The 16,923-nt window shown below is 44.7% G+C and overlaps 2 protein-coding genes across 2 annotated transcripts; one reads left to right on the top strand and one right to left on the bottom strand.

The window, feature by feature from the left end:
- Positions 1-531: 531 nt before the first annotated feature.
- On the bottom strand, positions 532-8,021 carry PCYB_132510 (hypothetical protein). The gene is made up of 9 exons (XM_004224275.1): positions 7,296-8,021; positions 6,222-7,217; positions 5,934-6,182; positions 4,186-5,765; positions 3,738-4,050; positions 2,819-3,662; positions 2,462-2,782; positions 2,279-2,431; positions 532-2,200 (listed from the first exon to the last, which is right to left on the bottom strand). Exons 4-9 carry the CDS (start codon positions 4,947-4,949, stop codon positions 822-824), a joined length of 3,774 nt encoding a protein of 1,257 aa, XP_004224323.1. The 5' UTR covers positions 4,950-5,765; positions 5,934-6,182; positions 6,222-7,217; positions 7,296-8,021; the 3' UTR covers positions 532-821.
- A 3,011-nt stretch (positions 8,022-11,032) lies between these two features.
- Positions 11,033-16,765, top strand: PCYB_132500 (kinase; the record flags this gene model as incomplete). The annotated part of the gene is made up of 2 exons (XM_004224274.1): positions 11,033-13,587; positions 13,885-16,765. 2 exons carry the CDS (start codon positions 11,033-11,035, stop codon positions 16,763-16,765), a joined length of 5,436 nt encoding a protein of 1,811 aa, XP_004224322.1.
- Positions 16,766-16,923: the final 158 nt, after the last annotated feature.

The raw sequence follows: 16,923 nt of genomic DNA, 5'->3' as shown, positions 1-16,923 counted from the left end.
ACAGCTACATGTGTGTAATTTTTTTTTTTTTTTTTTTTTTTGCGCGCCAGGTTAGCCCTTTAAACTGCTGTAGTGGGGCTCTCCTGTCGTGCCAACTGGGAGATGTGCCTTTTCCTTTCCATAGAAAAAAGGGGAAGGCAACGCACGATTTATTCAACACAAAAGAAAGTGTAACGCAAGGCACATTTTGAACACCTACGATGCTGCTCTTTTGCCGTCATTTGAACTTTTTTTTTTTTTTACCGCTTAGCTGTGGGCCGCGCAGCAAATGTCCCGTTTTTTGTCTTGAACAAACGAATGAGTCAGCCGAATTAGGGCAACTGGAAAAAGACGTTGTTTTACGTATTGGGGTCCTCACCTCTTCGCGTTTTTCCCAAATGGAGGAAGAGGAGAGGATAAAAAAAAAAAAAAAAACACACACACCAGGAGTCCTATCGCACATGGGCGCTGGCATATGAACAACAACAAAAAAAATTAGCAAATTGACGAGTGGGTGGACGGACGAATGGCCGCACAATGAAGTCAACCCGGCGAGGTGAACGTCACATTCGCGTTGCAGCACCGGAGAAAGGCCCCCTTGTAGAAGGCGTAAAACGTCTTATACGCCCCGAACAGCTGGAAGTCAAAAAGTGGAAATTTAAAACTCCCAATCTGTTCATGCTTTGACAGAAAAAGGGATGATTTGTAAAAAAATTTATAAGACGACATGAGGAAGAAGAGAGCATCCTTTACCCTTTTCTTTTGTTGAATTCCGTTGGAAATTCCCACCGCATCTCCGTCATTCTCCCAGTGATAGAGAGCTCGTTTCATGTAGAAGCAAATTAAAAGTAAAAAAATTGCTTTTTATTTATCTGTTCAAGTGAGTCGTATATCTGTTCTTTCCTCTCTTCGAAATTTGTCTCCGTGGGGGGCCTCTCCCTCTGCTCAACTACGTGATCGGTTAATCCATCATTTTTTTTTCTTTTCTTTACGCACTTTTTTCCTGAACTGATCAGGTGAATATCACTGTCAGATATGGCTGAGTCGGCGTCTGAAAGTGCCTCTTGCACCTTTTCGTTCTTCACATTGGAAAAGTAGTCGGTGATTTTAATTTGGTTCTTCACTAGCGGGATTAGTTTCCTGGCACACTTCACAGAGCCTCCCTTGGAGAGGCTCCCCTTCCTGCAGCTACTTCTTCCCCTCTCCACGCTTCTGGCGAACCCTTCCGGTGCGGTCTTTTCCTTGACTCGCGGGCTGGGCGTATAATTACTGCTTCGGTGGCTACGCTCAGATAGTGCGCGGTCCAGGTTCGCTCTTTCACGGGTGGAAACCGAGCCAATCGCGCGTTCCCCCCCGTTGGTGCTGTCGGAGTCGGAAGCCCGTTCATCCCCGCCCTCCTCCTCCTTGTTACAAACGTGGGACCCCCTTCTTCCAATCGGAGAAATATCAGGAGTGTTGAAACTCTTCACAAATGTGGACCTGCCCAGTTTACACCCCTGAGAAGAGCCCCAATTTTCCCTCTTTACATTTGCATAGTGGTGGTATTCCCTTATCAGTTCCCTTTTCCTTCCTTCCCTTTGCATGCGCTCCGACTGTAAGTTAAGCTGGTGTAGTAGCGAGTACCCGCAAAGGTAAAAAATAATTCCCAGCACATTTCTGTAACTTGTGATCTGCTCAAAATGACTTAAAATTTCGAGGAGAATGCAGACAGACGTATGAGTATTATCCATACGTAGTTCGAATAGACATAGTCGTATGAGGGCGTGTATATACACCACAGAAAGCTGTTTGGAGTAGCTAACACTTAAGCAGGTAATAATTACGCTTTTTACAAAATACAGCGGCCTGTTGCATGTACTGGTTCTACATTCCATGTATAAATCGATCATCCTCAATAAATTTAAGCATTCAAAAAGGTAGTTATTTTTTTCGAGATTAAATCCGATTCTCATTTGATGTTTCTCCTCTGCTAGGATGAAGCAGTTTGTTTCAAATAGTTCATCAGGAAGGTAATATTCTTTCTCCAAATTATATGCCTCGTAATGATCAGGCTTCACATTTGCATAGTAATGGTAACGATCTCTCCACGTCTTCAATCGTATCAGCCATTCGTTTTGTCTGTTCAAATTACTTTCTATATGATCCTCTTTGCTAACTTTGAAATGGTGCAGCATTTTTTTGTATTTTTCTTCTTCACTTTTTTCTCCTTCACTGTTTTCTTCTTCACTATTTTGTCCTTCACTTTTTTCTTCTTCACCTTTTTCTTCTTCACTATTTTGTCCCTTGTGCGTTTTCTCCCTCATCGAGGTGTGTCTTCCGCTTGTACTATTATGAAGTTCAGTATGGGTATCATTGTTTTGTCTCTCTTCTACTTCATCCCATGTGGAGGCTTTCTTCACTAGGCTTTTCCTCCCATTCGTATTTTTTTTATCTAAGTGGAGGAGTACGTTATCCAGAAAGGGGCTTCCTCCTCTTCCTCCACTTCTACTTCCTCTTCCCCCCCCTTGTTTCGTTTTTTCCTCTCTTCCCTCCTTCTCCCTTTTTTTAAAAAAAACAAAGTCGTTTTTCTCAAAGGATGCCTCACTTTTGAAATTATCAAAGTGGTACTTTGGGTGACCTCCATTTTGCTCATCCTCTCCGTGCTTCTCAAAGTGGTCAACCCATGCACCCACAGCAGAGTCATCTCTAATTGTTTCGTTGTGTGGCCACTCACTGGGGGGCGTGTCCTCCCACAGGGCAGTCTCGTTGAGGGGGTCCCCACTGGGCAACTCTGCCACGTTTGGCCTCTCCCCATTGGGCACCTCTGCCACGTTTGGCCCCTTCCCAGTGAGCGCCTCTGCCACGTTTGGCCCCTTCCCATTGGGCACCTCTGCCACGTTTGGGCTCTCCCCCTTTCGCGCCGCCGCTTCCCTCCCCAGAAGGAAGTCCAAAAGGTCCTTGACGAAAAGGTCGTCCCCGAGGAGGTCCCCCGCGCAGCCAAGGCGACACAGCGAAAAGGCGTCCCTCCTCCTGGATAAGTGAAAGACATAAGCAAATTCCCTCACCGAGCCGAAGCTACCCCGGATAGCATCCCTAATCTCATCACAAATGGAGAAACAAGAAAACAATGTCTCATTAGACAGACTCATATATATGTACTGAAACATCTGCAGATCGTTGTAATCCAAATGGTTGTAAAATTTATTCAAAATTATTTTTAAAATCTGTAAAAAAAAGCTGTTCAAATTTATGACGTTAATCTCGTGAAGAAGGAGATGTATCAGCGAGAGTAAAATCTTCACCCTTATCTGCTGGTTGCTTGGCCAAATGTTATTGAAGTTAAACAATTTGAAGCAGTCCTTGTAGCTTCTACACACATGGTCGGAGAAATAGTTGGAACAAATGTATGCCAAAAATAAAAACTCCAAACAGCAGAAGAACGAATCATCGTGTGCTTCTCTCAACGATCTCATTGCCTTGGAGTCGTATAAAAAATGGGTGTACTTTTTTCTTCCCAATTTTTCAATGTGCTTTTTCATATCCTTTCGGCTAAAATGTTCGCTAAAATACGATTCCAGCTTGTTCACCACTTCCTTTATGAAGTTGGTCATATTGCCTACGTTTTCTTGGTAGCTGTTTTTCGCGAGGACGTACGGCGCGTCGCACGGGGGGGGCTCCACGGGGGGGCGGCCCATCCGCAGGTCCCCAGTTTGTAGTCCCACAGTTTGTAGTCCTCCAGTATGCAGTCCAACAGTTGGCCGCTCCCCCATTGACCGCCCCATAGTTGATCGCTCTCCAGTTTGCCGCCCCCCCAATGACGGCTGCGGGCCCCGCCCCGCCGCTTCCTTACAATTGAGCAGGGACATCTCGCAGCTGGTCACCGTTTTCTCCAATATATTAAAAATAAAGTTGAAACTTCGGACAATTTTCCGCATGTACAAATGATCGTGCTGACTGAGAAAGCGGCGGTGTCTTCCACTTCTCCCCGCGTGAAACGAGTCCTCGCTGGAGTGGCTGCACGTGCGATGGTCCCCCTTGGGGTTGCTTCTTCGACATGGACTTATGCGGGACGCACTTCTGTGAGACGTACTCCTGTGAGACGTACTTCTGTGAGACGTACTCCTGTGAGACGTACTCCTGTGGGACGTACTCCTGTGAGACGTACTCCTGTGGGACGCACTCCTGTGGGACGCACTCCTGTGGGACGCACTCCTGTGGGACGCACTCCTGTGGAAGTCTCCCCCCCTGCTGGAGGTGGCTTCTCGCGCCACACTGCTGCAGAGGTCTATGGGCGCATTTCTGCAAAAGGCTTCTTCGTCATACGGGAAAGGCACTCTGGCGGAGGGGGCTACCGAGTCACTTCGCAAACCGCGCTTATCCCGCACACCTGCTTCGAAGCAATGACCGTATTGTCCACGTTGACCGTATGAAGCGAATTCGGAGCCCCTCTCCCCTTCGTTTCCCTCCGGGTCCCTGGCACGCGGAGACACCTCCCCCCTGACGACGGAACGAGGAGCAAGCCTCCCAACAGAGTCAACATACTGATTCTGAGAATTGGACAACCCTTGAGGGCTATACATGGCACGTGAACTGTAGGCAAGGCGCACGGAGACCGCCTCTTCCCCCACACAGCTGGAAATTTCCTCCGGTAAAGCCTCTCTACGACTGCTCCCTGGTCCCTCCTCCCTCACAATTCCATAACGCCCCCTTCGATCCCATACATCATCACACAACAAATTTAATCCACCCACGTCATTCTTCTGACTAAAATAATTATTGTAATAACAATTGGCTGTCACATTTTCATGCAAAATTATATTACTCCTCAAAAATTTAATTCTGTCATTCGGACAGAAGGAAAGATAAGACCTTAAAAAAGGATAATTAAAAATGAGGTTACTAAAATCAAGGCAAACCAAAGATAATAATTTGAATGACGTAGGATTGCAAAGATATTTTTTCAAAAGAATAAAACATTTATAAAAGGTCATGTTCAAAATCAAATGCGAATAAAATATTTTTCCTTTTTAACTCAATGAGATATATTTTGTATAGGAAAATAATTTCCGAAGTGAGGGAGAAGGAAAAATTAAAATCGATCATTAACAATTTGAACGCCTTGTTCAGCAAGCTACACTCCAAGTAAATATTAAAGAGGTTGTGTTGGACGGTCAGCTTTTTGGACGAAAATTTATATAAGGATACGTTTCTGAAAATGTCTGTTTTTTCGTTTTGAATTAAGTTAGAAATTTTCGTTTTGTTGTACTTGCGCTTTTCTCCTCTTTCGTGTGTCCCCCTTTCTTCCTCTCTCCCGTATGTCTTCTTTTCTTTCCCCCTCTCGCCGCGCATGTCAAAGTATAGACTCTCCGCCAACACGAGGTAGTCATTTTTTAAATTGTGATAGATGTAATTAAACCCTTGTAAGTCGTTCAGGAATTTCACATTAGGTTGTTCGCCACTTCGCAGAGTTTTTTTTGTTCCTTTTTTTTTTTTCCTCTTCAAATTGTATAATCCTTTTAGGCTCTCCACAAAATCGTGTACTTCGATGAATTCGTACTTGGAGAATATAGAAAGGACGTACGGCTCCAGGGTGTTATTCACGTTACTACGCAGGGTGCTTGATGGTAGCGCGTCGAAGAGGAAGGAAAAAATATTGCTTTGCTTGGTTAGCTGATCTGACTGAATGTACTTATTCAGGAAGTTATGAGATCGTTTGAAGAATATTTTCAGGTTTCTCGCGAGGCGCATCGCGGTGGGGGGCAGGTGGATCTTCTCATTCGGAGTCAGTGGGGCAATCTTATTGTTGTCTATCGGGGCCATCCCACTCTGAGTCAGCGGGGCCATCCCACTCTGAGTCAGCGGGGCCATCCCACTCTGAGTCAGCGGGGCCATCCCACTCTGAGTCAGCGGGGCCATCCCATTCTGAGTCAGCGGGGCCATCCCACTCCTGTCTATCGGGGCCATCCCACTCCTGCCTATCGGGGCCTGTTCCCCCATCTGACGGGCCACGCATCGACTGATGCTGCCCTGTCGTGTGCCCCGCACCCCACGCACATAGTTCTGGTAACTCAGGTTGGCCCTACAAGGCCGCTTCGCACCCACGTTGTAGTACTTTCCAATGAAGCTACCCCCCGTGTCTCTTCTCCCACGCGGAGAGGAAACCTCCTCACTGCAAGTGAATTCACTCATGGGGCCAATCTGCTCTCCCTCAGCATATACTCCACCTTTGTGGAGACATCCCCCTCCCTCAGCACACACTCCACCTTTGTGGAGACAACCCCCTCCCCCAGTCACCCTCCTGAACTTTGCCCCAACTGTGGATTCCTTTTTGTGTCCCTTTTTCACACTGCACAGGTTAGGAGCGGGATTGACAGCTTCCCCATCTTTCTTCTTGAGGCGACTGAAGGGGGCGATTTTCCCCTTCACGTCCTCACCAAGTTGTGTCTGTTTTGGAAGCCGTATGGTGTAGCTGCTTCCCGGCTTAGAAGTAGGTATGACCAGTTTGCTTGTGCCCCCCCGATTAGCAGCCTCCCATTGGAAAAACTTCGAACACAAACCGATGTAGTAATAGTGAAAAAAATTTACCTGCACAAGATAAATAAAATTAATCATCTGAACATTCAAAAAAAAATTGTCATAAAATTTCAAACTCCTCGTTGAACATATCATAAAAAAATAATCGAATAAATTTTGCAAAAGTTTGTAGTTATTATTCAAGACGATACTGTTGAACGTTTCATATTTGTATTTCTTTAGCATCTCTGTGAGGAAAGGATTTTTTTCCTGTCCTTTTGTCGAGAAGGTTTTCCCTGCGGTGAATTCATCACTGCTCATCATCTGTTCTGTGTTAAAGTAGGAAGTTATAAGTAAATTTTTCACGCAAAAGAAAAAAAAATTTGAATCATCAGCTGCTTATTAATTGTCACCTTTAAAAGGACATTCAAAAATTCGAACCAAAAGAAAAGCAAATTTTTGTTGTTCTCTTTATTTATGTAGCTGAATAATCTTTCGATGGTGATCGAGTGGACAAAGCTATCATCAAACGTTTTTATATTTATGATACATTTGTTTACAAGCTGGAGATTCTTCTCTCCGTATACTCTCCGTGTGCATGCGTGTATGAACTTCTGTCTCCTCACTCTTTTAACTCCCTTGTCTTTGCCCCGCGTCAGCTCGCAGAAGGGGCACTTCGCGGGCCATGTGCAAGTGGGGTTCATCCAATCCGCCGCGCACAGCTTTGGAGCGTCCCCCACGCACAGCTTCGAACCGTCCCCCACACACAACTTCGAACCACCTGACGAGCACACCTTTTGGGCCCCCTTGTGGGTCCCCCTCCTCTGCGAAGAACCCCCCCTCCACCTCTTCTCACCCACTGCGCTCCTCCCTCCCATGCTGTTCCCATCTGCACTGCTCATCCCTTCCCCCCCCTGCGACGCGCACCCCTCATCGCTTTTAAAAAAAACGCGGTGCAAATAAACCTCCTCGTCCTTTTTCTCCTCCCTTATGTGGTCATAAAAAGAATATAAATCGTGAAAAATGTGAAAATTTTTGTCATTCAAGCAAAAGTTCAGTTTAACAAAATGGAGCAATTGTTCGTTGAGGTCGTTAATGTTTATTTTATATCTCTTTTGAAATTCTTCACTTAAGTTGCTACGAATATGGCTAGCTGATGACGCGTGTGGCAAGGTGCCTTCATTATCTCCGCAGCTTTTTCTGCTGGCGTCCTTCTCCCAAGTCGGCACCTCCAAAACGTTCGTGCTTTTAACTGCACACGTCTTATTGGTCGCAGCCACCAGGTTCGACTTTCTCTTAGCAGTGTTTGTTGTCTTCCCGACACTGACACTTTGGACGCTTCTTCCCCCTCCTCCTCTGCTGCTACTCACCCTGCAGCTGCGCTTATTTACTCCGCTAGTGCTCCTTTTGTTTCCCTTTTTCTTCTGCTTCACATGCTCGGTGAAGATTTGATTCCACGTGTATAAGAAGCACCCAAAGATGAAGGCCTCCAATTCTATGTCTATGCAGTTCACTTTGCATTTTCGTTTCCCCTTCCTGCGATAGTTCATTTTGGATGGTGTTTGTTTCCCCGTTGTGAACTCCTCGCAAAGGGCTTCCTCTTGGGCTCCTTTTTTTTTTCTTTCGCTTTTTTTTTCTTGTTCCTCTTCTTTTCCCTCGCTGCCTACTCCCTGAAGGGTGGGCCCGTGCATACACAGGCAACAGGGACTGCGCGGTGGGAAACAGAGAGAGAGCGCTTTGTAGCTACTGTCAATTTTGCACAAAACGGGAGAGCATTTGCTTGGAGGTACAAAGACAGATTTTCTCCCCTCATGTGATCCCCCCTTCTTGCGCTTCTCACACGTGTGCAATTGCTACGACGGATGAAGGCATCTTAAACACGCAACAATTACGAATGGAGAGAAGAAAACGCCCACTTGGACATGCTCACAAATTTTAAATCGCGATAAGGGAGGAGGAGCGAAAATATATACATACTAATAAAAAAATGGGGAGAGACAAAAATGGGGAAGGAAGCGGAGGGAGGGGGACGTGCAAAAAGGATAAACGGCGGGAACAAAACTGAGCGGAAAATCGCATAGGAAAATTACCTCGTGAAACTAACTTGCAAAAGCGCGCAGGAAAATATACTAAAAGGAGGAATTGACAAAATAAAAAAAAAAATAAAAATAAACACAAATGTGAAGGAAAAAAAAAAAAATGAGAATGAAGCAGTTAATTGCTGAGCGAGGCCACCCATTTGGAAACACACAAATGAACATAAAAGGAGCGACACGAAGGCTTTTCAAAATGAGATGGCGAGTTTATTTTGTGTAAAAAGAATGGCGAAGTAACCGTGTGAGCGTGAGCGTGAGCGATCCAATTCGGGCAGTTTTTTTTTTCCTTTTTTTCCTTTTTTTCCTTTTTTTGTTTCACCTTCTCTGTGCATCTCCAAAGAAGCGGTGTGAAAGGGAAAAACTCGTTTTATGATCCACCCCGTGGGGCAGTGCTCCCATGCCATCGGGCTGTGCTACCCCCCCTCGGGGCGATACTCAATTTTGTGTTGCTCCCAGTTACAACCACTCGTGAGGGGCGTCCCTGTTTTAACCGAAGAAGGAGAAGACATCCGAGCAGGGAGCATAGAAAAAAGGAAAAAATAACTCCCAAGGCGTAAGAAAGAAACGCACACAATTGTTTAGCAAAATACAAACACGTTCGTGTATATTCCCGGTGTATGATTAATTTTTTTTCTCGTCCATCTTCTCCCCCTTTCGGTAATCCATTTTTTTTGGGGGGGGACTCAACAAAGTGGACATGAAATGCTTCGTCGTGTAAATTACGCCTTTTCCTTTTTTATAAAACAGTGACAGGGTGGTGGAACAACGCTTCGGAAATGTACACTCTTTTTTTTTTTTTTAACTCCCTCAAAATGGAAGAATTAATTTGAAAAAAAGTTGAATCAACATTTTTTTAGCACAATGGGTGTAAGTTGAAATAACAGTTTTTCCTTTTTTGGGTACTTTTTCCCTTTTTGGTATTTCCCCCTTTTTGGTACTTTTCCCTTTTCTTTATGCTTTCAAAAATTCGTCACTTTGGGGGGATTGCCCCTTCGCAATAAGTACCCTGCGGGTTGTGTTTAACTCCTCCCCCCCTCCTCAGCTCTGCTGCGCTGAAGATTTCTTGCCCATCACTTGAAAACGAGTCGTCGGTATTTCTTTGAGGAGGTCACTTTTCCGCAGTCGCGGGAGACACAAAAGAAAGCGCCCCCACTCCCATGCCCATGTGCACATGTTTGATACAGCCCGCGAACGAGACGCATCCGAGCAAATGGCGCAGTTTATCAAGTGGGAGGAGCCCCGCCAAGAAGGCAAAATTTGCACAAAAAACAGTAAAAACGAGGGATTATCCAACTGTTGGTATTTCTCCCCTCTCCCCCCCCCCCCCTTTTTTTTTTTTTTAATGCGAAACTTCGAACAGAAATATATACATACACAGGGGTACGAAGTGTAGCGCACGAGATAGATCATTTGCGGGGAGACGTTTTGCCTGCTTGTCTCTGTTAACCTTGCGGTCGACAGTTGGCAGGACAGTCCCTTCCCGTCCCGTCCCACTTGCAAGGAAAAACGTCACCCGTTGGAAAAAAAAGATGAAGCAAATATATGTAAGTAAAAAGATGCAGCACATTTATGTGAGCAAAAAAATAAAGCAAAATGACATTCCGCAGCTCCTCAAAATTGTAACTTTTTTTATAAAAAGGTATCCCCTCAAAAAGGGGGGAAAAATACACCACCTGAATAAACATGTGTATATAACTCTCGTCGTATACATCGTTATTCACCGGAATGGAAGAAACTTAGCCAACGTTTTGACTCGCTTCTTAAATGGCTTCATTCTTAAGTACCTCTGTGCGCTTTTCCACGTTGTGAGCAACAAACTGTGCATGCGGGGAAAGGGCACAGAAGGGGAGACGCACAACGGCGTGTACTACACCCACTTGTGGCGTTCGCTCCACCGTAGGGAGGTACCCCCAAGAAGCGCCCTAAGGTATGTCTTCATAAGGGCCCATTTGATAAGTACGTATAGTATTGTTTACACGTATGTGAGTGGCACTGTCGGGAGGGGGCTATCCTTTCCCCGTGGTAAGCGCAAGAGATGTGACTGCCACCACGGCGGGGACTACCCCGTAGAGGGTCACCTGTGGGGGGATAACCTGTGGGGAGATAACCTGAGGGATGGTAACCTGCGGGATGGCAACCTGCGGGATGGCAACCTGCGGGATGGCAACCCGTGGGGGTATTTTCCCCAGCGTGTAGATGCGCCCCTCCTTTTCAACCTCGCCAAGTATAACCCCGCCCCCCAGCTGCAGAAAGAGCTGCTTGAAAAAAGGGGAAAACACGCACACTTAAAAGGGGTGGTAACCCGTTTTGGTGACCCGAGAAGGAATTTCTCCCCCCCCGGAAAGGCAGCGACAATACGAAGTAGCCATACCTACACCCTCATCGGTCCATCTCGAAAAAGGCATTTCGTTCTGTGCAAATCTTTTCATTCGCGTGTTACACAGTTTATAAATCGAACGAATGACATGACTCTCAAGTATAGGACTGGCGGGAAGGTCATGGCCCACTTCTTCAGTTTCCTCCAAAGAGAGACATTCAAAAGAGAGGCATCTAAAAAGTTCGCAAAAATAGCTACCTACCACTTTATGAAGCATCATCAAAGGGTGGCACATGCACGTGGAGCTGAGAAAATGGTTAAGCAGTGGAATGGGAGAACAGGTGAAGATAGTGAATCCACTCCATTGAGCAGCATCAGGGGGGGAGGGAACACAACCCATCGAAGGGGACACATCGACAAATTTTCCAGCGTGATGATCAGAGCTATCCTAGGCAAACATATGGGAGGACAACCACCCAAGTTGGTTTGTACAAACCAGAAAGTATATCACTGCAATAAGTGGGACAAACGTATCAAAATTCGATACGCTCATATTCGCAATATTGTGCGAAGGTTTGGCTGTCTCCACAGTATCTGCACAACTCACTCAGTCAGCTCAAAGGACAAAGAAACAAATGAGGAGGACTTCCACCCCGAAATGGAGCTTCTTAAAAAGTGCTGCCACTACCAAAGGGTGGTACGCCAAATGCTAAAGAGGTATAAACAAGTCATGCAGAGTAGGCAACACAATGAAGAGGAGAAAAATCACCTTAGCTATTTTTTTTTCCCACCAAGGGGGAATCTCCATCTGATACGCAGTTGGAAGGAAAACGGTCCAACATTCATGTGGAGAAAAATGACACACAAAGGATTAAACGATTGTCACATCAACCGGTGGGGTGTCCCCCACAAAGGAGTACTAAAAGTTGTTAGTGGGACTACAGTTCGTGCACCGCTTGTGTTCCATTTTAAGAGGTCAAAGGGAGGGAAGCTCAGCACCAACGAACAGATAACCCACCTGATAAGGGAAAAGACGTCCCTTTTAACCCTCTGCGAGAGGGCTAAACATATTGTGCTTCTCATCGAAAGCGAACCTTTTGAAGTAATCACAAAATGCATGCAGACTATGAAATGTTTCTTGCATACATATGGGGAGACCTTTCTAGGAGCCCTGCACTTCCTGCAACGGCAGGATGTGGGATCCAAGACAAGTGCTGCTATAACAGTTCAGCGTAGAAGGGAAAACGCTACGGGAAAGCAGCACAAACGAGGTAGGAACAGATTAGGCAAGAAGTACCCATCACAGATTGGGAGTCGCTTTCCCCCCGAGAAGCTTCACTCCTTTGTATATCTCTTCACGCGAGTGTTCACCTCGTATGTCTATTTGCTTTTTCACGCCCTGCGCAAGTACAAGAAGGACATCCAAAAGAGGTGTGTTCTGCTAAAAATTGCAATTATCAACAAGGGGGGTACATCCTACAAAAGGGTAAAGCAGGATGGAGTGCCAATCGAGACAGGGATGAAACTCCCACCCGCAACTAACGGGATGATTACCAAAAAAGGTGAAGGAAAGTACTACCAAAGCTTCTTTATCTCGCTCATATGTAAACTATCAAGCAGTGCCAACTCTTCATTTGTGCCACTTTGGAAGAATGGAGCCCACGTGAAGGACGTAAAACCTGTCCTTGTCTACCTCCTTCAAACCCTCTTAAGAATCATAAACAGGAGTCATCAGAAGAGGGACAATCCCCATTTGGGAAAAAAAAAGGAAAATTGCACAAATTGTGAGGTAAAGTTGGAGAGAGTAGCACACCTGGTTGAGGAGCAAATTTTGTGCATGCTTTTAAAAAAGAAACTTTTTTCCCACTTTGAAGAACTCCTCATACATGGTGATGAGACTGGGGAGGGGAAGCCCCCTAGTGGATATCCCCTCAAGTGGGCAGAGCATACTGCTCACCAAATTTTGCACCAGCGGAGGAGCAAACGGATTTGGCTTCGAAAATATTATAAAATATATTTGCACTTCCTGAGGTATATCGAAAGGGGTCACATTTTCAAAGGTGAAAAAATGGTGCCCCTCCAGAAGAGACGTTGTTTCTCATTTCCCAATGGGGAGGAATCATTTCGAGAAAAAGGGAAAGCAACATGGTTATCTCATTTTAAAGAAAAATTTGGAAAAGTAAAAAACGAGTTTTACATGCACATGGGTAGGAAGTACTTTCTGCTCTTCACCATTATGTCTTGTGCAAAAAGGTCCCAAGTGGCGACCCCCTTTTTGACGATATTTTTAAAAATTTTGTTTTCCCTATCGGAGCAGAAGAATTTCCTTTTGCAGTTTTACTTTTACAAGGCGAGAATTTTGGAATTCATGCTGCACTGCGTTGGAGAAAGTAGCGTTGGCGACCACTCGGACGCTGTTTCACGTAAAGCACTTGACATGCGCAAGCAAGGGGAGGAACAATCTCTTCGTATACGAGGAAAAAGTCACACCAGTGGGAGGGAGACAAACGAAGAAGATAACCACCTCTGCATTTTCAGACCCCCCTCAGGTAACCCCAATAGTGCACAAAGTACAAAATTGGAGAAACAAATTTTTGTTCGCCCCCTTGCATTAAATCGTCTTCAGAAACGCTCCCCAAGATACTTCGTCCAGAAGAACTCCCCTATTTTGGAGGAGCGGACAAACGAATTATGCACCTCACTGTCCCCAGAGATACATCATCAGCAATATCGTCGTGGAAAACTGGCGCGCAGAATGAATGGAAAGGCACACCCGTCGGAGGAAGGAACCAATTCGGTAGCGAGAAATGGGCCAGATTGTCGGGGGGAAGACAAATGGGCGAAGATTGCACCGAGTGGGAATGCCCTCAAAAATATCGATGTCGCCACGTGGACAGTCCTCCTGATCTTTTCCCTCTGCACGTCGTACAGTAGGAAGGACCTGAACTGCTTCTACTTCAATGAGAATTACTACGGCCAGCATGAACAGATACTAGACAGATTTGACGAGCTCATCGGCGTCGCGAAGGGGAAGACGTTCAGTTTTCCCAAAATTCTTCGCAAGTATGCCCCCCTTGACGAACTTATAAACGTGGAGGACATACCGATCATGAAGGTCTTGCAGCTTCATTTGAATCAACAGAATGCACAAAAGCTTCTACGACGCGTAAAAAAATGCATACAGGGGAATGACCCACTGCAGATGCTGTACAGCCTTGCCGTGGTTAGCAACATGAAGCATTTGCATTTTCTGAAAAAAATAAATGAAGATGGGAATGGAACGATACACTTATGTTCTCATTCAATTTTCCGACATAAACCATTCATTATAAAATTGATAAAGATACAGAAGCATATCAATGAAAATTACGCTTTTAAAAATATTTTCGATGAAATAAAATGCCTTCGAATATTTCAACATGTGCATGGAAGCATATGCCAAATGTACCAATACGGTGTTATAAAAAATGGCAATTGTAGGACCTTTACTTATTACCTACTAATGCAGCATTATGATGACAATTTAAAAAATTATATAAATTATTTACACGAAGATTACTTGCTAAGAAGAGAAAAAATTGTGTGTGCAAATTTGTTGCCCTTTTGGGGCCTCCAGGGAATGGACAAAAATGGACATTTACTGTTCAGAAAAAAAAAAATTTTTAAAAAAATAACAAATGAAATGCCCCAATGGAGGGGACAATACAAAGAAGGAAAATCCACAAAAATTAATTTATCATTATATTATGCCATGTTGAGAAAGAGCATCCGTATGAGGATAACCCAGTTACAACACGTGACGTCTGTTTTGAGGTTGTTCGGACGAATTGTACAAACCGTTATGCGCATACATAGAAGACGGATAACCCATTTTGACATTAACTCAAGTAACATTTTGGTAAATTACAACGGATCCGCTTTGTCAACATTAAATGGGAAAGCTCCTTTCCATGGGGCCCCACGTCTTCGGAATGGATACCACAAGAAGGGAGAAAATGCTCCCCAAGTGGGAAACAATTCGTCTTCCTCCTTTTTTGCACCCCGGACGAGTTACCTGACCCGTTCAGGCAAAAAAGTAAAAACCACAAAAATGGAAGGGACGACGAAAAGTGGAAGAAGCACACAGGAAAATTTAAACCCAATGAAGAATAACACAACAGGGGGGATCAATCTGGACAGAATGTGCCTCGTGCCCACTCCGCAGTGTTATGCTACACCTTCCCAAAGGAGACATGTCCCCAGTATGGGTAAAGTTCCTAACCCCCCATCCATCATCATTAACGACTTTGGAGAAAGTAAAGCCTTTTTCAGCAATAAGGATTTCCTATTTTTTCGAACAAGCAGGGGAAACGAAATGATGGCTGCGCCCGAGCTGATGAAAATGGATGCGGAGAAGGAGAAGCGGGGAAGGGACACAGCCCCTGATAACCACAAGTTCCGCAGCAGAACTGCAGGTTTAGCAACAAAGTGGTTGCGCAGAGAAGGAGCCCACAATCGAATTACAGCCAATTCAGCGAACTTTAAAATTGTCGTCCGAATGGGAAGCAGCGAAAGCATTATCGGCCTGAAGAAAAAAAAAAGTCATAGCAGTGTGGGAAGAAGCGATCCTCACAGATTGACCATTCGGAAGGCATCCCCATTTCGATATTGCAAACAGATTGATGAAATGAAGAGAGTGCTAAAAAAGAAGCTGTTGAAGAGGCGAACTTTTCACAGGAGAAGAAGAGACATCCAAAAAAGCGACGTGTGGTTACTTGGCTTTCTACTTTTCGAGATGATTACAAATGAAGCATTAACAAATGAGTGCAATATATTTTTGTACATAAAGATAGATCAGAGGAGAAACCTACTCCATAAAATGATTAACAAAAAAATTGACAATAATTTGAAGAAAGTTAAAAAATTTTTCCATTTTTTTTTCCAGTTTGACGTGAGGAAGAGGAAATCCATCGACGAAATATATGCACACTGTGGTCAGCTCTATCATTATTATGACGCAAAGTTAAAGAGGCATAGCGAATTGCTAAAACGGGTGGAGGGGACAGGCGTGAATAGTGTCTTTCCAGGGGAAAAACCTCATATGCACAATGAGGAGGGTGTCTTCCCCGCGCGAGGGACGAATACTCGACCGTTTTCCCCGCAACAGGTGGTAGTAAAAAGGAACGGGAATTACTCACTCCACACTTTGGAGTCGCATGCCAATCGCGTTACAAATTCTCAGAAAGGAAATGAAATTCGAGCCAGTGACAAGCATAAGTTCGTCTCTTATATCGTTGTGAAGAACGGACAGTACGCAGAGCTGCCTCTCAACGTGCGTTGCCCATCATGTGTTAGTCGGCGCCCCTTCGAAAGGGTGCAATCTGTTCGAAGTGTGCAGTCTGTTCGAAGTGTGCAGTCTGTTCGAAGTGTGCAGTCTGTTCGAAGTGTGCAATCTGTGCGAAATGCCAAAATGCTCCTCCACGGGCTGGCTACACATAACATACTGAAGGTGGGCAATGTTTACCTCATTGCTCACATGGACAGGGAAGCAAAAGAGTTTATCGATTTGCCCTACTTCGGAGAAGGCCCAGTTTTTGTTTTTCCCCCCAAGATGAATCAACAGCTAATTTCTCTTTATAACCAGAGGAAGAGACACGTCACGCGTATTCCCATTTTGTATTTAAAAAAAAAACTCTTTTATAAGAAAAACAAACACACAAAAAATGAATTTTATAGGCATCTTAACAAACTTACGGGGAGAAGTAGCCCCACATGGAGCCACTTCTGTGAACATAGCAAAATGAAGATCTACAAAAATAAGATGAAAAATTTTGCTCATTTTTTTTTTTTTTTTTATGAACATTCAGGTAAAAATTCACCAGCTAGCCAATTCGACAGATAATTTTTTTTATTTTGGGAAATGAAAAAAGTGAGCACGACGTTGGCTCCGTTGACAAAATACACGCATTAGAGCCCTACAATTTCGCAAACCTTTTTTTGTTTTTTTTTGTGTGTGTCACGTTGAAGACAGATCCAGTGGATTTGTTTTTCCTTTTGCAA

This window comes from Plasmodium cynomolgi, chromosome 13, assembly GCF_000321355.1.
Source record: "Plasmodium cynomolgi strain B DNA, chromosome 13, whole genome shotgun sequence".
Lineage (NCBI taxonomy): Eukaryota > Apicomplexa > Aconoidasida > Haemosporida > Plasmodiidae > Plasmodium > Plasmodium cynomolgi.
Note: the sequence above shows the minus strand (reverse complement) of the source record. Positions and strands in the feature narration are given on the sequence as shown.

Coding starts and splice junctions, on each gene's coding strand:
- PCYB_132510 (XM_004224275.1), bottom strand. CDS start 4,949: ATGACCTTTTATAAATGTTTTATTCTTTTGAAAAAATATCTTTGCAAT. Junction 4,051..4,185: donor AGGGGGGGAGACTTCCACAG/GAGTGCGTCCCA, acceptor TACGTCTCACAG/GAGTACGTCTCACAGAAGTG. Junction 2,783..2,818: donor TGGGAAGGGGCCAAACGTGG/CAGAGGCGCTCA, acceptor CAAACGTGGCAG/AGGTGCCCAATGGGGAGAGG.